Raw genomic sequence first — 22,018 nt, forward strand, 5'->3', positions numbered from 1 at the left:
TTATCTCCACCATCTGTTTAACGCCTCCACTATAACTTCTCCCTTACCTCTGGTAGTCTGCTCCTATCAGACTGGTACCGTTCACTGCCAGGATGCGGTCTCCAATCCTCAGTCTGCCGTCAGAGGCGGCTGGTCCATCGGGGATCAGAGTCCGGATGTAAATGCCTGGAGCGTTGAGAGGAGTGTGCTGCAGGATGGAGAAAGCAATGGAAATCGATTGATGCCACAGCCAGGGAAAGTACTTGGCCAGAGGCAGGTGTCCATTAAAGCTGCATAACAGCTCATTACTGCTGATAACTGCTGATTTAAACTGATATTTAGAAGTGTACAAAACGCAGCACCACTACCTCTACCATTGAACCTTTTCTAGTTAGTCTGGTCTGGTTTTCTGGTCCTTTTCTAGACACTAACGTTAACAACCTTTTGTTATAGGTAGGAAAAACATTTAGTTCTATTTGCACACAATAACAGAATTATGCTCAAAGCTTGTAAAATAAAGTTAAAACTGAGTGTTATCTTCCAATTTGCACACAATATAATAACTTTAGCAAGCTGTCACTTGAGAAAGCATCAAGACTCTGGAAAGTAAACTAGTGAGAGATGTGTTTAAAGACCCTAGAACAACTGCCGGGACGCGAGTGAATGACTTAGCCAAGTTGGGAATTGTAGTCTCAAAGAAGACAATCCCTAGAGCCCTGCATCGGACTGGTCTGTGAGGCTGAAGACCAAGAAAAACTCAACTTCTGCAGAAGAGACACCTTCAAGCCAGACTGTATGCTAAGATCAACCTGGTGAAAAATGATGCATACCAGAATTATAAAACGAAAGCTCTTTGGCCTCAGAGATGCTGGTTATGTTTGGAGAAAGAATGGAGAAGAGTGCAAGCTAAAGAACACTATCCAACAGTGAAACACAGTGGTGGAGGTATCATGCTGTGGGGATGCTTCAGTGTGTCTGCAGCTGCGTCAAGGTGAAAGAAAACTGGGTGTAGGTTGTGGTTTTATCTTATAAAACAACAATAATCGATAATCTCCAGAAACCAAAGTGAAGGTTATTAACTTGCATGCATAAAACCCTGACTTGAATGTCATGGAAAATCTGAGGAGTGAATTGAAAACCATCAAATCTGGTGGAGCTTGAGATATTAGCCAAAGAAAAATGGGCTGTGATTGCTCAGGAGACGTGTGTGAGACATGTTGAAAACTACAAAAACAACTGCAGGCTGTTATCCATCAAAAAAGATGCACAAGTGACTGTAAAAATTAATGGGCTAATAATTTTGACCCTGGTAGTTTTTGGTTTTTGTGAAATAATTGTGTTTCTGTGCACAAAGTAAAATAATGTAATCTTTTTTTGCTATTTGGGCTGATTGGGAAATGATGAATGTAAAAACAAAGAATTACCTGATTTTTTTTTTTTAATATACCTGATTTTTGTTTCTGAGAAAAATGAGATCCACATATGAGGACATTTGTTTTAACAGTGGCAGAGAACAGTGGCAGTATAATGTCCCCATAAGTGGATATTAGGCCCTTGTAGAGCAAAATTTGGTATTTTGGTCTGGACAACCCAAAATGTGTTGTCCACATATGTGGACGCCAGGTCCTAGGGGGGTAAAAATGACATTTAAACAATAAATAAAGGATATTAATACAAAGTATTAATTTACTTTGCACTTTAATTTATTTGCAATATGTAACTTTAAAGTGTGTAAATAGTAGTAGTTATTAGTGTCAGTATTTATTGTATGTCTAGCATGTGCATGTGGATACTGCTGAAATTTGTGAATTTCCCCCCGGGAATGAATAAACTATCTATAATCTAATCTATATACTTACATATATATATATATATATATATATATATATATATATATATATCTTAGTGTTAAGATAAAACTGTCTTAAAATTTTTATGTTAGTGACCCAGCATTTTTAAAGCACGTGGCTAAAACTCGATATATCGAAAAATGCGTTTGTCTACTTACCAGGCCGTCTATGAGTCCCATGCCCAGTCCATAGGGTCCCTTGTCCAGTTCCACTACAAACACCACACACAAGTCATCAGGAAGGGAGAGGACGCCGGGGGAGGATACAGGGAAAGGGAATTCACACCCACTAATACACCCTGCAGAGGACACAGACACCCAAAGGCACAAAACACACACAGACACACACAGGGTCTCGCTATGGGGTTGGACAAACAGGAAAAAAAACAAGACTTGCTGTGCAGAAGAAACACGCGGATATTCAGACACGTGCAAAGGTGCAGCTGCTATACCACACACACATGCTTCTGCCTGCAGAGGTCACACTCACTACACAGTGAAGGGGATCTACTGTTGCACACACTTTAAATCAGCATTTTTTGTCATGCCCTTTCGGTGCAGCTATAAAGCCGTTTTAAACTGAGCAGTAATAAAATGTACAACATGCCACATTAATAAAGTGTTTGTGACAAATCCTCCCGCAATACACACACACATGTCACTGAGTGACATAGTATTGACCGTGACATGGTTGATCAATGTAAATCTGCTGTTTCTTCATTAATTCTGTTCTGCAGAGGGTGTAGTGCCACAGCAGACTCTGGATTCCTGTGACCTTAATTAATAATGGTTTTTGCCGCAGTGAGATGGATGGATTTGAAACGAGAGCAGAGGCTGTCAATATCTGCAGGTATCTACTGCTCAAGATCTGAAATGTTGCTGATTTTTTTAAACACCTGGTGCATGCTCACTATCTAAAATTAACTGTAAGATTTAAACTTGCACATCTGGGGTGGACAAAATAATAAAAAATAATAATAAAGCGCATTATGCAATTCAGTACAAAAAAAATCAGCTTGTGTGAAGCCTTTGTTCTTTTTTTGGTAAGGGGGGGTCTGATTACACGCTGGTACTTGTTGTTATTTGTGTTTTTATCAAAAAAATAAAATCTGCACATTAGTTTTTGCTATTTTGTCCACCTCGTGTAAATAACGTGGCCTACCCTCCAGTCCGTTGGTGATGAGTCCATTGGTCTTTTTACATTCAGCCACAGTCCTGCCGGTGCAGCCGTTGGTCTGAACGTTGGTGCCGATGAGCGGCACAGGCCCTCCTCCGCCTCCTCCCTCAGGGTACAAGGGGGTATTGGGAGGAGTCAGGAGGCAGGACGGGTCTGGATTTGCAGTTCGAGGGTGGTGAATGGTGCCGTTCCGTCTGAGGCTGTGTGTGTGAGACTGGCCTGAGGGTCTGTCCCGTCCTCTCTCCTCTCCTGGCTCTCCTGGGCCGTCGTCCCCTGGACCCCCTGAACGGGGACTGCTGTGGCTCGGAGGTAGCAGCTCCCTCTGTGTTGAGATGGGACAGACAGACTTTAGAGGATAATCTGACATCTAAAGTGAGGATGCAGATGATAGCAATAACAAATATTCCTTTTTTCTTTCACCTGCGAGAATATTTAGAGCATCGCTGAAGCTTTGCTCCTGCATGAAAACCCATCAGCTAGAGATGATTAAAGTTTGAATGCATTATCATTGCACAGACTAATGTTCCAGTGAGCATACTTTTAAATGCATATTTTTCTGTGTGCGGGTATGTGTACATATGAGGGTGCTGTAACACTAGGGATTATGGTCTAGTCAGCCGTTCCCACTAATTAGACAGCCTAAAGACTAATCAGATTAACCATGATTTAACCATGTCTAGGTTTCTGTGTGTGTGTGTGGGTTGGCTGGAATAGAGGGTTTTGTCTTTCATTTATGGGATTACGAGGAACTCCTCAACAGCCACAGCTGCTGAGGCACATGGCCTGGATTACTAGGTGTGTGTACTTGAGTGTGTGTATGCTTGTCTTTCTGAACCTGAACTTCCGGCCAGTCAGCTGTATTGGTTCCATTGGAGTGTGTCTGCACACTGGGAGTGTTGGTGTGTGTTTGCGTCTTGGTGCGGAGCCCCCACAGGTAGTGGCGGATGTAGAGCAGCTGTCTGTAGATGCTGTCTTCTACACACTCGCTGTCCAGGTCCACTCTGAAGCCCGAGCTGGGCAGCACAATTGGAGGGTGGTTCTCAAAGCTCTCCAGGAGGTCGACTGCAAACACAAACACTGATGTTAACATAAATCTGCGTTGCTGTCTTGAAGGACTACATATTCAATACACAATGCACAATTAGTATAAATAGCGCTAGCTGCTAGTTAGCATTAGCTGTATTGAATGCACACAAGTTTACGCAACGTGTATCTAGCACTCTCTCTTCTATCTACCAGTTCTGATCCTGGTTTCAAAAAACCTCAAAATGCTTTGAAGTATGAGTAGGTCATCAATAATCCTTGTTTTTTAATTACAATTTTGTCTTCCAACAATCACAAAAACTATTTCGTCTTGATGTGTGCTCAATCATCCAGGTATCCCCAAAAGTTGATTCTGTTCATCTGGACGTAGCGTTTTCAGTGGGAGAAACGTTTCATCACTCATCCAAGTGACTTCTTCTGTCTCAGCTGACTGCAGGTTTCTCCAGTCTTATAAATAATGAAATAATTGCTCAATGGTCAATAATTGATCAATGGTCATGAGAATTTGCATATTAATGATCAAGGAACTGACCTCCCAGTCCATTGTTCTTTCAGTGGTGCCAGTTTCAGTCATTATGCAAATGTACTGTTTATAAGATTGGAGAAACCTGCAGTCAGCTGAGACTGAAGAAGTGATGAAACGTTTCTCCCACTGAAACGCTACGTCCAGATGAACCGAATCAACTGTTGGGCACAAAAACTATTATGTCTTCTTTAAAACAAATCAATGCATATCTTTCCCTTCCTCTGCTCTCCTCGCTCAACAAAATGCCCAAGGTTCACAAAGTGTTAGATTGTTCACCCATTAACAGGTAAATATGAGGCTAGACCAAGGTAGTTTTATTACTTCATTATGTGATGTCAAATACCTCAGACTCAGACGTTTGGTGTATCTGTTTGGCTGAGGAGCCAACGGTACAAAGCTACCATCTGTAGGATTATGACTGAACGCGTTTAAGTCGAGATGCCGCCTGCACGTGACCTTTTCTGCAGCGTAAGAACATCAGTTTGTCTTGGATAGCTTTGGATACCCTTCATCTTGCATCTCAGTTAATGGGAAAACTGGAGCTAAACTGGAGCAGGCAACCTATTTTTCTTTTTGGTTTACACATTCACCTAACAGGGGAAAGCTTTTTAGTTCAATCCCAGAAAGAGACAAATCTCTGGGGTTGCATCAGGAAGGTCATCTGGCATAAAAACTCATGCAGAGCTAGTATCCACACTGGCGATCTCTTTCAGTTGAATTACACTTACAGAGGAAATAATGTTAAAAATGTTGTTTTGACAGCTTAATAAGTGCATGGTGCTTTCAAAGTCAACGAGTAATTGTGTTAAATCACTGTGATTCAGTACTGTCTGAGAATTTCTGCTCCTTTAGTTATAAAGCTGTTTGTCAAACACGTAAGAAAAAATTAAATAATGTATTGATTGTGTCATATATGCTATATGCTATGCTATATAACGGTTAACCAATTAGTTATTTAACTAGCTATTTCCTGATATAGTGATATCGGCATCTGTATGCACCAATAAATGAAAAATCCAGCGAGGAAAGAGACAACAGGGAAAGTCTCCCAATTACATTAAGAGTGTTGATGTTTCTTAGTTTGTCAACCAGAGGGCACTCTGCAGCTTCTCTGATGCTAATGCCACAAACCAGCTGACCCAAGTGTAAACATATAAACAACGTGTCAATAAAACCATCATTCATTCATTCATTCATTCATTCATTCATTTTTAAACTGTACTGTCATGTTACCTTAGTGTGTACTAATAAATAATAGATAAAACAGATAAAAAAATATTTTGTGTGAAAGAAATAAAAATATCGGCCCACAAAGAAGATTTTTAAATGACCAAATATCAGTAGCAGTCCTGGTTTAATGCAGATTTATCCACATTCGCATTCATGTGTATTTGTTTTTGCTTGATCTTCTCCTTCATTCTACAAGCTGCTCAACAACATTGTAAACCATTACACAATTGACCCAGGCCTCCAATTGCCAACTCACGAGATTCAGACCAGTATTTATTGTACCTATAATCCCAACTCATAACACGAGGCCTTCATGTTGCCATAATGTTGTCAGCGTCTCTGGCCAGAAAAATTCACACAAGCTCACAAACGTACCTGTTCTGTATATGTACGGCTCGTCCTCGCTGCTGGGTTGCCATATTGGAACGGGGCCTATCTCTGCTGTGAGCTGGTACTGAGTGAGAATGCGGTGGAGCTGGACTGGTTTCAGAGTTGGGTGCTCACTGGACAGCGCTCGCCACCCCAACTGCAAACAAAGAGCAGAAATAAATCCCAGACTTGAAGAGGTGAGAGGACGTCAGGGTTTATTAGCAGGGTTTTGTTGGACGTCACTCATCACAAGCTGATCGATCACTTCATTTACAACTTGAGACTAATTTTTTATTATAAAATTTTCTGCTTACGCCCACGTATTCCCTCCCCATTGCTTATAGCAATGTGAGGCTCATCATATACCAGCACAAACAAAAAAGACATTTCCCTGTGTGTTACCTGAGTGAGCTGTTGGGGGTGTGTGGCCAATATGGACACTGTGCTGTTGAGTTTGGTGAAGAATTTTTCAGCCAGATGTCCCAGACCGGACCTGCTCGCCCACTCCATGACCATCCTCAAGCATGCCTGAATCTGCAGCATCTTGGAGCGCTGGAACCAACCCCGAGACGGACCTGCGTGCACAAAGACACACACACACACACGCGAGCAGAAGGGAGCGTTTTGAGTATTTAATCAGAAACACTGCAGTAGATTTTTATTCGAGGGTGTGCGCATGAGAAAGGCAGAGTAAAATACAGAATGTGTGCTTCTGAGATCTTACGTCTGGGTGCATGTGTGTTGTTCGGCAATACAGACATTAATTTTTAATTAAGTTGTGATTGAAGTAGGTGGAACAATAGCAACAGCCAGCAACCGCCTACTCCTCGCAGAATACAAATGCACCGCTGCAGAAGGGCTCAGCTGACTGAGCTCCTGCTTGTGTAATCCTTCCTTTTCTCTCCTGCACATCAAAGAACTGAAAGGAAGTTTTGTGGCACATTAAGCAGGCGATGACTATAAGTCTAGCACTTTTGAAGCTGGGATCCTATTGTTTCATTACCTCACTGCAGCTTTAATGCATTTAATACTTTCTGGTATGTACCCCTCCACCCCCTCAAAGTGAGCTAAGGCTCCAGTCGGGGCTCAGTAGAAACGATGAAAAATAACTGCGCTCCAATGGTGTCATTTTTTCAGAGCCTGCAAATATTTTAATATCTACATTTTACATAATCAGAGCAAATGTACAAAAAAAGATACATACAAAAGATATCTATCAGATGTGGTTAAAATCTCCTTTTTAATCTGCAGTCTGCAAGTCAAAACAGGCAATAATTAATTAATAATTACTAGTTCTATATATAGTAAACATACACAGCAATATATAATGCAATAATTCTGCAATGACAAAGCAATCACAATTTTATCAGCCAAATATTACCCAATATCAGCAAAATCAGCCTATATTGACTAAATAATGGCAATTATAGCTGATATGAGCCAACAGGCAAGTAAGATGCCAGTCACCACTGTCCAAGGCTCACATTTATCCGATCCATTTACTGTAAGATTGGCAGTTTTTCTAGATAGGACAGTGTAAAACAGACAGGAAAGTACGGTGGGGGGTGGGGGTGACATCCAGAAAACAGTCTGAGGCAAGCTCGAAACCCGGATGCTTCAGCAAAGTCAAGTCAGACGGCTCACTTTTTCTGAGTAAACACTTTCCTGATAAGTTTATGGGCTCAATCGCTACTTTAATACAAAATGATCTTTATTTTGTACATTACAGTAGATGTTGAGTACAATCAAAGATAAAGCAGAGTGTGTCTTGGGGCGTGTCTGCCATAGAGGAGTGCAGTGTTTTTGCCTTCTCTGTAAAATCCCCCCTCGTGGCATCTTCAAAGCCACATCACCGATACTTCCATCCTTAATATACAGTCTCTGTTTCTACCAAACATGTCTAACTTTTGCTTTTAAGGACATTAAAGTCAAGGAAATGATCTGGATTCCTAAATTCCTTTTTTAGGGCACACACAGACACACAGTCGTAAACTGAACGTCTCCCCCCAAAATCACTACAAGCAGCACATGACAGGAAGCTTCAGGCAGACAATGAACTGGCAGCATTATCTGACTGCGCGCACACACACATAACTTCTGCCATATGTTTTGGATGCACGCACACACCCTTCGCTGTAATAGGCTTATGTCTAGGCATACAGTAATCTATGTGAGAGGCATCGCAAACTGACCAGACATCTCTTAACCTCTCGGCAAAAGGTGTGATAATGCCGTGTATACCCCAAAATCAAACCATCCGAACAGCAAAAATGATCATTTATTATAATTTGTTAGCAAGTTTTCCCTACAACACAACGAACATCTCCGCCACTCCGCTCATCTTTCCTCGGCTGTATGATTGAGCAATGTGAGTGTAGGGTTTTTGAATGCTGAATGTGAACAAGTGTGCATGTGTGTGTGAGTGGGTTGCGGAGCACCCAGTGCGAACGTCAGCGTTACCTGCTACAAACTCACTTCTCTGTTACCATGGACACCATCAGCAGAGAAATATCAATGAGCGACAAAAATGGGAGCGAGGCAGAGAGAAAGCCAGACAGCAAGGCAGAGAGGGAGGTGGAGATGAGATGGGGGACGGTGTAGCCCCTGCATGTATTAAAGGTATTTCTCCTTCTGCCTTTGCCAGACATGTGATCTGTCCTGTCTCTACGAGCTAATGAAGACATATGGCATGTATCTGAGTGTGTGTGTATGTGTCTGTGTGTGTAAGACAAACGATATAAAGAGAGGGCGAGGGGAGCTGGCTTGACATGCAGACACAGCTGGCAGTAAATTACTGCTTTTTTCTGTTTTTGTTGTTGTTATTTTTAAAGAAAGGTAAGAGCCTATTAGCAAAGTCATCATAACAACTGAACGACCTTCCAGCCCTTTACCCTTCAATCCGCCCTTTTTCACTCCTCCCCTGCTCTATCTGCTCTCTCTCGCCTCCACCCAATCCCATCTCCACTCTTCTTTGTCTCACCCCCTGATGGCCAGATGGAAAGAAGGAAGGCAAGACGGAGGTGGGGGAGGAGGAAGAGGAGGGGGAGAAACAGAATGCAGATAGGAGAAGGGCACTGAGGACAAATCTGGGTTAGTCCCCTGTCAAAATGCTGACAAGGACACAAGGACACAGTTTAGTTCACTGTGTCTCTCATATACTTTCACAACTGTACGAACCCAGAGGGTCTAATGCAAAAGAGAGAGAGAGTGTGTGTGTGTGTGTGTGTATATGCTTTTTTCTATACCTTTGTCCATCAGTTGGTTAAACAGTGACACGTTGGAGAAGAAGAAGAGGTAAGCAAACATTTGAGCCTGGATCTCTGGGTGAACCTGGTAGCCTTGCAGAAGCTCCTGCGCACTCTGAAAGACCTGCACACACACATACACACCCATACATTTCATAGTCTTTGCTGTAGCTTCTATTCCTATACGTCAGTGTACCTAAGCAGCTACAGTTAGGTTCATAAGTATTTGGACAATGATGCATAAAATCTACCACAATAGATTTTAAATCCTACAATCATTATAGGATTGTGTAGGCTTTCAGAAGGGGTTAAATAAGTATTAAGTATTTCCTTATCTGTTTAGGGGTTACAGTCATTTTATACAGTTTTATGGCCAGGTGAGGGCTCTTCTTTCAAGATCTAGTTTCGATTCCATGTGTTGAAGTTGCATTTTTAATATGAGGTACAAAGAGTTGTTAATGCAAAAGAAGGAGGACATCTTTAACCTGATAAATCTACATAAACCTTTCAGAGAGATATCAAAAACTTTGGGAGTGTTAAAATCAACAGTCTGGGGAATTATTAAAAGGAAGGAATGACTTGGCCAACTGAAAATGACTGAAGACAATTAAAGTGGATGATCACAGAATTCTTTCCATGGTTAACAAAAACAATTTCACAACATCCAACCAAATCAGAAACACTCTCTAGGAGGTAGGTGTATTATTGCCAAGGTCTACCATCAAAATTTGTCTTTAGGAATAGAAATACAGAGCGATCACTACAAGGTAAAAATCACTGGTTACACTCAAGAAAAGGAAAGCCAAAAAGCCTTTGCCTGATAACATCATTCTTTGGACAGATGAAACCAAGATTTATTTGCACAAGAATGATGACAGAAAGGCCTGGCAGAGCATTTCAGAGAAAGGAAAGGCAGCATGTGATGATGTCCACGGGTTCAAGACTTCCAGATGTTTGAATAAAAATATTTGTAATTCCTGAACACTTAATGCAATAGTTCTGGCTTTGGACCGGATGCTATTTAAGACCCCTGAATTAAAGCTGAAAGTCTGCACATCTATTGACTGCCTGACTTAAAATACACTGTGGTGGTGTAGAGACACGAAACTAAAAATTCTGTCATTGTCCTCAGTTGTATGCCTCTAAATGTATATATGTTGGGAATCCAACCAGGGTAGTAGCCCTAAAATGTGCATGACAAGCATCTTTTAAAAAAATAATTTTAATATGTGCAAATACTCTGAAAACAAAGATATTACTGGCGTCTTAACGTTTTAATAAATGAACTTCTCATGACCTTGAAAACCCAAACTTGTACATCCCTACCTGCAAGACCCTTCGCACAGGTTCAGGAAACCCCACGCCTCCTTTCCAGCAGGGCTCAGAGCTGTCGACTGGAAATGGATTACAGTCCAACAGACCCGGTAACACCACATAAAGAGCCTGGACACAAACACACAAAAACAAAAATACATTATGATGAAGGTGATTGGAATTACAGAATAGTTCACACCATCCGGGCATTCTTTGTGCCCACAAAGGTGTGTTATTATTCATCCGGTGCAATTTAAAAAACACAACAAAAACCTTCTTAGTCATTTAGAAGATAGCATCACTGTTGTGTTGACAGATTACCTTGGTGATATAGTAGACACACTGCTGGAAAGTGTACATGATTACTTCTTCCAAGATTGTCATAGCCTCCTCATTGGCTGATATGGTCGCTGATAGCAACGACTCCTTTGACCCTAGACACAGATGATGGAGACGGAGTCACATTTAAGATATATACAGGGAGAGAGAGAGGGAGGGCTGTAGCTGTGTCAGTATCTACTGTATGTCAGTGTGAGTAATGACTCCAAGTTGTTTCCACACTCATCATTCTGACTTTGCGTATGTGTGTGTGTGTGTACCTTGCAGTGTCTCTATGCTGTGTGTGTATGCTGGTGCTCTTTGCTGTATAAAGTAGAGGATCTCGATAGAGTTGGACATCCAGAAGAAAATGGTCTGCAGGTCTGGGACCAGGTCTGAGATGCTGAGCAGAGACAGCGAGGCCGGGTCCTGGCTACTTGGACGTGCAGAGACAAGTTACACACAGTCAGGTAGGCTTCTCGACACCATGCACATTCCTACATAAACTGCTTTCACACGTGACCTCTGGACAGTCCGGTCAGGACTTAGCCACCAATCTGAAATTTTCACATTCAGCACACAGCAGAAGATAGTTTGCTTCAGATGCATTCTCACTATGCACAATAACACAGTGTGGTTTAGGTGAGGGAGCTGCCTGACTGGAACGTGTAAGAGGCAAGAAAAAGGACGACCAATTGCTCCCAGACTATGAAGTGTGCTATTCTCACACAAGCACAGTCGACGTCTTACTAGTTTGTAGCAGGTTAAAAGATCTTTTAATGACAGAGAACTTTTGTTCTCTGTCACAAATCCCTGACAATGATTAACCTTTCTAGCAGACAGTACTTTCAGATCATAAGAGAGTGTTTGATGGATATGTTTATCTATATTCATAGTAGAAAAATATTCTGGGATGTCTTGAATGATAAGTGAGTCCCGAGACTCTGGTAAGTTCAAAACAATGCTCTATGAAAGGTCAGGGCTCAAGGCTGCCACACAAAATAAAATGCATGGCACATGAGACCGTCAGCTTCCTATTTTTTAACACGAGCTGGAAATTGATACTTACTGCTGAGCTTGCTTCTGCGCCAGCTCCTTTGTCTTCTCCTGCAGGGCATACATGCACACACACACACACACACACACACACACACACACAGAACAATTAAGGGCTCATTAAACTTTTAAAGCGTGCGTAGGAGAAGCACACTTCATGACACTTTTGCTAACCTACAGTAAGAAGTAGCACCACTATCATTTACAAACCCATAGTGACACATGTTGAGAATTACCTCATGCTCCACTGTCCTGAATATAAAATCACCCTAATTATAATTGAAAAAAAAAAAACGAATTAAACAAAAAAAGAAAGAAAGAAACCACACCTTCCTTTTAACCAACAGCCATAAACTGAATACATTTTTGGGGCTTCCTCCAGTGTGTAATTGCAGCAGTTGGCCACCTCACTTGAAGCAACTCCACAGCTCTATAAATTTCACACTTTCAATATAACATAAACCGTCAGGAAACATTGTTTCACTCAGAAGTACCGTTCTTTTAATGACTTTGGCTTTAGTCCAACAACTAACTGACTAAACTCATAAGATGAGACACATCAGGGAGCTGTTCTCACCGTAGTGGGACAATTTCCTATATTTTATTACAAAGTGCAGGAAAAAAAGGTTACAAAATATTCACAGTAAGGTATTAAAATATCAGATAAGTTGGCATCAAATCTTTATGCAATGCTGGATAAAGTGGACTTTGGGAAACAAGTGTAGAAGAGATGAAGGTAAATTTGATCCCTTTAGGAATAACTACCGAAGAAGTGTCTGGAGGGGTAAAATGAGTATTTGCCAAAAGTAAAGCTTAGGGGGTGAAAATCTTCTGCTTTAGGTTTTTTTATGTGAAAGCCGAATAACAAGCATAGCAGGGCTTTAGTTAAAACAGACGACTGTGCACGGCTGGAGTGTAACACAGTATAAAACGTGATACGGCAGCCTGTTTAACGATTCACCTGACCTGACATGGCTGACCAGTTCCTCTCCACACGAGGCCAGAGGGACCACAGAGAGACACAGACACAGTAACAAGCTGAAACTGACCCACGCTATGCTCTGGATTCGCCGGACGATCTTGAGCAGCAGTTTTCCGAAACTTCCAGGTGGGAATGTCGATGCAGAGTGCTGTATGCACATGCACAGCAGGTAGGCAGGTGTCAGCTTGTGGTCATCTCCTGAGCAGAGGACACAGGTCGAGTTATTGAAAACACACTGAATAATTTAGAGGCTTCACTGAAGCTAATTTCAGCTGGAAGGCATATGAAGAGTAACGTGGTCAGGAATCGTAAAACCAGAAGCTGCTGTTCAAGTCTTAAACTTTTATGTTTGCATTGACACTGTTAATGATCTGTACGCAGCAGGGCAAGGACGAAAACTGCTGATGAAATACTCTCCTTGTCCTCCCACAAATAAGGCGGTAATGTATTAATCTGCCTGAGTTTATCTATTGAAAATTTATTAGTATTCAATTTAAGTTTCTCCACGTTTTTGAGCTTGAACTGAAATGTTTTCCATCACTGGACAGCAAAAGTCTCATATAACATATTGTGGATAAAGAACCACAAAATACCGTTTTGTAGTTTTGCTAGAAAATCATTTTAACTGGACCTCAGATAAAAAAAAAAGGTTCAGTTGAAGTCGTTGATAATCTTTATATTACAGTAAGCCAGGCTGCTGACCTCCAGGTTCTATGAGAGACACGATCCTGTTTAGCAGCTGGTCTTCATGAGTCTGGTCAAACTCCAGCTGCAGCCTCCTTTTCTGACCTCCTCCAGCTCCTCTTCCTCCTCCATCACCCCCTGACACAGTAACTGGCCCTCCTGTTGACGTCCCCACGCTGCGGGGTTTTACCAGGTGAGGTTTAAAACCGCGTCTGACCGCCGGGGTGCTCGACACCTGCGCTGCTCTGTCCTTCAGCACGGAGCCGCACATCTTACAAGTCTGAGCCCCGCCCTCTCCCTCCTCCGTCCCTGCATCGTAAAGCTGCCCCAGCGTGCGAAGGCGTGCCAAGGTCTGCGCGGGTAGTGGCTTAGAACCTGTGGGGTCCTTGTACAGAAAGATGTAATGTGCCCCGAAGGAAAGGAGGTCACCGTGCCGCAGCGTGGTGGAGCGCTCGCAGCGGGAAAAGTTCACCAGGACTGTGGCGTTGAGCACGGCCTCGACTGCAACGCAGAATCGCTGACTCTCCCCCTGCTCTTCTCCTTTGTTGTTGTTGCTGGCGTGGCGACGGGGCGCGGGGACTCGGCGTAAGCAGCAGTGGAGCGGCAGGATGTCGGGGGAGAAGAGGCAGATGTTGGGACGAGCTGATGGAGTCTCCTGACCGACCGTGTGCTGCTCTCTGTTCAGCAGATACACCAGGCAGTCCTGCAACACAGAAAGCAAAAAAGGTCACAAAAATCAGACACACTAGAGGTCTGATTTTTGTGAGTACCCTCACCTGCCGATTGAATCCCTGAAGCAGCAGAAGATGAGGGGACTGGTACAGAGAGTGCTTCACCCCTCCTCCTCCTCCTCCCTGACTGCCCTCCTCTTTTCTCCGGCTGCTGGAGGTCCCCTCGCGTTCTCGGCCCCTGAGTGGTCCTGGCAGGGTGGAGTAATAACGCTTGGGCTCCTCTCCCAATCCCAGCTGCAGACGGATGTGCATGCACACATTTAAGATTGAATACACTTTATAAGCAGTTCAGTAAATACTAACAATCAATCATCTTCAGCAGGAGGCCCCACCTGGTTGAGGCTAGTCTCGCTGAGGCTGCGACAGAAGGATGAGTTGCTGGATCGGGGCAGGGTCAGCGTCCCCTTCGCCCTGTTCCTCTGGAGCTTACGAGCCTGGGCATTAATATCTACGATGAACAGCAAGCCAGAGAACACGTAGGGAGAGAGAAGGACAAGAGGGAGAACAGGTCGAGAATAATAAAGAGGAGCAAGGAGAGGCAAAGAATGGAAGAGAAAAGGGAGAAAGTGTGCTTAAACCTGGTATCTACTTTCTTAACATGTATGTTTGACAGATGGGTAAACTGAGTAGGTCTGGTTGAAGCATTTTCTCAGACTGCAGTAACACAAATGCATACGTCATGTGTGAGCTGAGTGAAAACCAACAAAACAAATCCAGGCAGGAGTGAGACAGTCAAAGTCAGATGAAGTTAATGGTGCTGGATGGAGCAGCACATGTAGCTGACAACAGTGAACCAGATGAAAGGTGAACTGAGCTCGTCGTGGCTTGAGTTTGAGGACGTTTTTTAGGCCATGCAATGGCTCACACAGATTTACCCACACACGAGAAAATCACTGGCAATGGGGGTGGCACTGGTGACAACGCAGGTAGAGGTGGTCTTCATGGCAATGACTGACAGCCACCCTACCTGAGGCCAGTCCCCACCTTTAGAGCTGGACTGTACCACTCGACCACACCGCAGGGGGGAGCTCCTGTGTTTGCCCAGCCCAGACCGACCCATTAGAGCCACCAGGAATTGTGGGGTTTTGGGCCCTACAGCAGGGTTGGAGGGGTTAGGAAGGGGGGTAAGGTGAGAAAACACCTCCACACCAAGGATAAAAAACAACCCCAAAAACACACACGCCATCCGCACAACACAAGACACAATACATGCACTGTGGAGCAAAGTGAGTCTATTGTGCTTTAAGTGAGAAACATCAGCCGTTAGTAGAGAGAGAGATACACAGTTAAAGGTGTGAGGCACAGGATTTTTTACTCTAACACATCACTGACAAATTAGCTGCACTTTCCATTAGAAACTTAATGTGTTTCAATCTTTAAATTTGATCTGTTTAGATGCTGTGCAGTGATATCAAATTGGATTCCTGCTGCTGGCTCTGAAGGGGAGGAAACCCGGAAAAATGGGCATCAAGTATACCACTGATGGATGATAATTGGGGTTTAACAATTCCTCCACATACACCATCAGGATTACACTTGAGTTTTTAGCATATTGTTTAACCATCCATTTTCCTTATGAGCCAATTCAGGGTCACTAGATGCTGGAGGATATCCCAGTTAGAGAGCACAAGACGCAAGGTGCACCCTGGATACAGTACTTTTCATTTATAGTGGGGAATAAAGAGGAAAAAGCCTGCAAACAACTGCTGTTAACTGTTCATTGGTAGAAACAAACTCTAGCCAAGTGGGAAGGAGCGAAACTCCAGCAGACATGATTACTTACATCATGACCGAATTGAATTTTTTTTTAAAAAAGCACACAGAGCGAAGCAGCTAGCTAGCATAGGCGTCATGATGCATTACTAATTATCAGGAAATATTATTACTCATCTTAATCTTGATCACTTCCCACAGTTAAATGAACATGACTGAATGATACTGAAAATGTGCCGCCTATTAAAATGCTAAGTAAAAGAAAATCAAGCACTCCCTAAAAAATAGACACCTGACCACGTCACAGCTGGTCCCCGCACCACGCCGCTCCAAGGGACTAGTCTGCATGACTAACACTACGTTAAAAGACGACAAAATCCACATCTGGCACATCAGAAAGTGAAGGGTTTGTCCCTCACACTGGATTATCATCCATCGTTTGGAAATACTTAGAAATTAGGGGGAGTCAGTCATTCTGTACAATACGATAATTATAATTCTACAATTGTTTATAACTGTTTATAACTTGCATAGTTCATATTTCATATTTCTGTATAGCTTTATATTTAATATTTCTGCATAGTTTTTAGTTCACATTTCTGTATAATGTTCATATTTATATCCTGTTCATAGCCTGTACATATAGTTATAGCATATTCATAACATACTTTCATACCGTGTACATTGTAACAATACCCATAATAGACCCATATTTTTGTACCCTCATGCATATAATAGACCCATTCTGTAATATCTATATATCTATATTATTGCTAATATGTATTTTGTAATATATCTATATTATGTCTAAAGCACTTTCTGGATGGATCCAAACCACATTTCGTTGCCTTGTACTTCTGACATGTGCAATGACAATAAAGTTGAATTCTATTATATTTTATTCAGTGATGGTAACTGAAAATAAATTATATACAAAAAGTAGTGAACGCAAAAGATACAAGATACTGTGGCAAATCCTCTATGCAAAACATCACAGGGGAAATAGAGACGGCTCTCACCCCTGTCGAGTACTTTGCTACAAGTTTTATTCACGTCCATCATGCAGGTAACCTGAACTAAGTGAAGAACTATATTTTGCTTCACAGAGAAGCACTTAGGTCAGGTAAATAAACACCTTATTTTAATTAACAGGAATGAAGCACAATGTAAAAGTGAAAGCAGCGCTCCTGCTGACTTTATTTAGTGTTAAGGTTTATTTTTTCAAAGAGATAAACTGAATTTATTTGAATAAGAAGGAGAAATGTTAAATAAGCTTGGAAAATAATCACGATCTCAATAATGATCGAAATAATCGTGACAGTCATTTTGTTCATAACTGTGCAGCCCGATCAAATATCTTCATTTATCATTTATTTATACATATGTGGCTTACACCAACACAAAGCCTGTGTTAAAGAGAAGCTCAGTAAACCATATTTCATCACAAAGCTCGGGTAATTCACCAGCACTGTTTCTGAAGCTCATGCACTGAGTTGCTGGAAACTTAAAATCTATCAGAAACATAATGATAGGTGGAGGCAGTGGATGAAGCGGAGGGTGTGGTAGCGTATCATGGGAAGTTGAACCAGGCCACGAGACCTTTGTAACTCATTTATAGCTGGTTTTACAGATATTACGCATCTAATGATAAGTAAAATAATTTGGCCGTGATGTGCTAAGTACACGTTGAAAATCCTGGAGTACCTTTAAAGTGCAATCTCGTTTTCAAAAAGTGTGTGTGAGAAGTTTCACACATGGGCATGCACCTCACACACAGAGGAGAGAAAAAAGACGAGTGAAAGACAGAGACAAAAAAGACTTCAGGCTGTGAATTCTGTTAGCATTATAGCACCACTGAGAAAAGGTTAGTGTGAAAATGAACATGTGCATTAATATGTGTTAGTTGATAAAGCTGCTCTCAGACACTATATAAAGGGGAATTAAACTGCATTTTTCCATATAGAGCTAAAAATGTCTCAAAAACACTGAAGAATTAATTAAAGAATAACACTGGTGATAATTTGTACTTCATTTGTTTACAAATCCTGTAAAATGCCAAATCCAACAATAAATTGTTCATTTTAACCAAAGACAAAGTCTAATGTGTGTGTTTGCCACAGAGCGTTCACTTTATCCCAAAACAAAATAAAAATCCCTGCGCCTCACTGTGGCACTGGCTGATCTGACCTTCCTTTACAGAAAACACTGTAGTGAATTTTATTTGCGTCAGTCTCTATGCTACTGTTTCCACGACTGCTGCCCAGAGAAAACAGAGTAAACAGGGAAAACAGAAAGACAAGGTGGTGTCCGGCAGTGGTGGTGGTGGTGTGGGAGGTGCGGTGGACTATTTGCTCCTCCCAAAACTCAGTATAGTGGAAACACTACAGCTGAAATGTTTTAGGTCAACTACAAATGCTCTGTGAGTTTTTAACTAAACATTTTTCAGCTTAATAGTGCTGTTCTTATTTAACCTTTAACGTTAAATTATCAGAAATGCCTTTAATGACATTTAAATTTTTTATTTTTTTAATCAGATTTTTGATTGACATATTGGCCAACAAAAGGAGGTGTAGCCGAACTACGTGTGCTGAGCATCACCTCTGTCACCCAATCAGACCTCTCTGCTGTGTTTGTGGTGTTTGTCTTTTCAAACTTTATGGGAAAGACAAAAAAAAACAACTGCATCATGAGAGCCAGAGTTCATCAAGTCTCTGCTCCACTTTTGGTGAGTTAATTTCTAGTATGTTATTATCATGCTGCATAACACTAATTTGCTGATATCTGTATATGCATCTCCAAAACAACATGACATGCTAACTCTGAGGATTCAAAATAGGGCTTCCCAAGCCTATGTACAGTCTACATTTCCAGCCCCACGCTGTGTTTAAGTTTAAAATGCTCACAGATCATGTTAACCACGCTGATTAAAAGTGCGATAAATATGGTTAGTTAAGTGTTTGATGCATCAGCAAAAAGTGTTTTGGTTTTTCTTTTACAAAAAGTGTAACACTCATTTGACAGAACAGCTCAAATTAGCTCTAAGCGGAACAGACAGAGAACCGGGAGGTCCCTGTTAACAACTGAGCAAAAGGACAAGTAGATCAGAGAGTCTAATTTGAGAAACAAATGCCTCAGGTCCTCAACTGGCAGATTATTAAACGATATACTCAAAGTATTAGCGTCAATGTCAAAAGCACAGTTACAAAGAAGAAGTTATGTCTGTGACTAGCCAATGAAAAGTAAGATGTGAAAAAGAACTATTTACAAAATTACCATTCAGCTGTTAATGTTTTTATATAATGAACTGAGGCCAGTACAGTTACCAACCACAACCTCATGTGTTGGTTATATGAACACATTTGACAGTAAGAATCCCCCTTTAAACCAGTGTCATCATTGCTTTAAACCCATTCATGTGGATGATGCTGCAGAAGAGAAACGTCATGTCTGCAGATTACCTCAGTGACGTGACAGGTAGAACATTTAAGGCTAAGGACATATAATACTTTTCATTTGATGGGATAAAGAGTTTTCACTGGTTAAAATCCTACAAAACAAAGTGAAAAACATTATGACAATGGAGAAATTATATAGTGAGGGACATACTATAGTCCCCTTATCCCAGTACACAGATGTAATCACGTCCTTTGACACAACTTTTAGCGTAGTCAAAACCTGTGTATTTAACTTCCATGTACACTGTGATACATCTGTGACTATTGCAGTTTACTTCTATTAGCACAACAATTTTTCTCATCAACCACATAAACTAACCTTTCAGAAAAGTTTGCTCAGGTTTTTAATTCAAATTAAAATTCTTAGAATTAAAATAAAAATTCCCACCAACCTTATGCTTTAAAGATCTTATACTGCAGTCTGCACAAATACCGTTCCTCTACTAACCAAAACAATTATCCAACAGTACCAGAGACAGGCACAACACGCCATTCTGAAATCCCTTTAAAGCCTTTTCTAGAAGAAAGTCTCAACACTAGGCAGCCATCTTCCCTCTAGGCACAAATTTTGGGGAGTCATTTTAAATCGTTATCTAAACAAAACAATGGTCACCAGGGCATAAAATTATATACTGTATAGATTAACCAGTCAAATTGGATTATAGGATTTGTTTGCTGACTTTGTGTCCAAATAGGTTTTTAGAGAGCTAGTTAGTTTCTCTGCTTGCTCTTAATGTCCAGGTTCAAAACATGCATCCATCCATTCTCTTCCACTTATTCAGTTTAGGGTTGTAGGGGCTGGAGCCTATCCTATCATAGTGTGCCAATCTGTCGCAGGGCTAACATACAGACAGTCAGCCTTTTATAATGTGCCTGGCTCATAGACACAATGAAACATGGACATAGGACTATAATATCAGTGGGAAAACTGTTCTGTCTTAACTTCTCTACACACTTTCCTGTTTATGAGTTTATGAGCTAAGTGACTCATTTTTAGTCTTTCTGAATAAAAATTAAGTCTACTTTGTAAATCTTGTTCATAATACTTGTCACATCTGTTTGTTTTTTTAACTACCAAAGATGCCAGCACTACCAAAATGCTCTGAAATATGCCCAAAGCTGGCATTTGGACATTTAAATTACTAATGACAAAAATAGTTCCTGAACAGGACAGAATAGCAAATGTTAGGATCCTTGTAAAGTCCTGAACTGAATTTAAGCGTGTTTTCACATCTTCAGGGTTTAGTTAATTTAAATTAGACAGACGGCACACTCTGTTTCATGTTCCCTCTTGGTGCGATTCATTTGTGCAGATGTGTACAGAGTATCACACTCGGGTGCAGATCAAAACAACCACATGAGACCCTTTGGAGGAGGCGGTCTTGGTGTGGTTCTAAACAAACTCCAGAGCGGTTCGTTTATGGTGTGAACGTGATCAGACCTCCACTCGAACCAAGTACCAGGAGTACGTATGGATATGTCAAGGTACTGCAGATGTGTAAGGGGCTGTACGGCTAACAATTAGTTGCAAAATGAACATAGGACATTCTTCTTGTATATACTTTTGTTGCTTCACCCCAGACCCATGTGGCCAATAAGCAGACTTTCACATGGTTTGCTTGGAGTTGACTTGGATTTTTTTTGTGTGTGAAAACAAACTACAAGCTACAAGCTTACAAACCCATCAACTGATTTGGACCAGAGTAAATGAGCTATAGGTGTGAAAACACCCAAAAACACTCTTCGTTTCCTTCACCTTCAACCAGAAACAGCAGATTGTCCCTCCCTGGTTCTGCACCAGATATCTACGTGTTAAAAGGGGTTCTTCCTTCCCATTGTCACCTAGTGCTTCCCCACAGTGATTGTTGGGATATTCTTTTCTAATAATATTGGATCTTTACCTTACAATATAAAGTGCCTCGAGGTGACTGTCTGAGTTGGATAGTTTGCCACTATCCATTTTTTTCCTCACGAGAGCCTACATTTAGAAAATGTTATGGGTTATTTAATCTTTGGTAATACATCCCTCCATAAACAAGCCTCATGCAGATTACTAAGCGACTCTCTGGCCAGCACGTAAGTTGACATAGCAACCAGTAAACCCTGGCATGCTTCATGAGAAATGTGTTGCAGCTATGTGTGACAGTGAGGCTGAAAATACTCGCTCCATCTCTACAAAAAAACCCCACAGTTGCTGCGTGTGAGTGTGTAAATGGCAAACTTTTCATCAATCAGTAAACCAATTACGCATAAAAGGTCACATCATGGTTTCAACAACGGTACACAGCTCAGTGTGGATCAGTGTTCATAGTGCTGCATTGCAGATATAAAGTCACAACTGCTGTT

At 41.5% G+C, this 22,018-nt stretch overlaps 1 protein-coding gene across 6 annotated transcripts in view; it reads right to left on the reverse strand.

Moving 5' to 3' along the window:
* The window catches only part of radil (Ras association and DIL domains), a 31,066-nt gene that overhangs the window by 1,745 nt on the left and 7,303 nt on the right, over nucleotides 1–22,018 (reverse strand). For 2 of the 6 annotated variants that reach the window (XM_085161588.1, XM_085161589.1), the window contains exons 5-20: nucleotides 15,489–15,596; nucleotides 14,837–14,952; nucleotides 14,550–14,738; nucleotides 13,792–14,476; nucleotides 13,157–13,287; nucleotides 12,121–12,158; nucleotides 11,333–11,487; nucleotides 11,055–11,167; nucleotides 10,746–10,862; nucleotides 9,420–9,543; nucleotides 6,577–6,749; nucleotides 6,181–6,331; nucleotides 3,841–4,067; nucleotides 2,991–3,327; nucleotides 1,988–2,127; nucleotides 48–187 (exon numbers count right to left, since the gene is read on the reverse strand). In XM_085161588.1, coding sequence (XP_085017714.1) covers nucleotides 48–187; nucleotides 1,988–2,127; nucleotides 2,991–3,327; nucleotides 3,841–4,067; nucleotides 6,181–6,331; nucleotides 6,577–6,749; nucleotides 9,420–9,543; nucleotides 10,746–10,862; nucleotides 11,055–11,167; nucleotides 11,333–11,487; nucleotides 12,121–12,158; nucleotides 13,157–13,287; nucleotides 13,792–14,476; nucleotides 14,550–14,738; nucleotides 14,837–14,952; nucleotides 15,489–15,596 — 2,944 coding nt within the window. The remainder of the gene's footprint in view (nucleotides 1–47; nucleotides 188–1,987; nucleotides 2,128–2,990; nucleotides 3,328–3,840; nucleotides 4,068–6,180; nucleotides 6,332–6,576; nucleotides 6,750–9,419; nucleotides 9,544–10,745; nucleotides 10,863–11,054; nucleotides 11,168–11,332; nucleotides 11,488–12,120; nucleotides 12,159–13,156; nucleotides 13,288–13,791; nucleotides 14,477–14,549; nucleotides 14,739–14,836; nucleotides 14,953–15,488; nucleotides 15,597–22,018) is intronic. The other 4 variants (XM_085161591.1, XM_085161592.1, XM_085161594.1 and 1 more) reach the window with 4 other exon arrangements.

Source organism: Neolamprologus multifasciatus, chromosome 6 (genome assembly GCF_963576455.1).
Source record: "Neolamprologus multifasciatus chromosome 6, fNeoMul1.2, whole genome shotgun sequence".
Lineage (NCBI taxonomy): Eukaryota > Metazoa > Chordata > Actinopteri > Cichliformes > Cichlidae > Neolamprologus > Neolamprologus multifasciatus.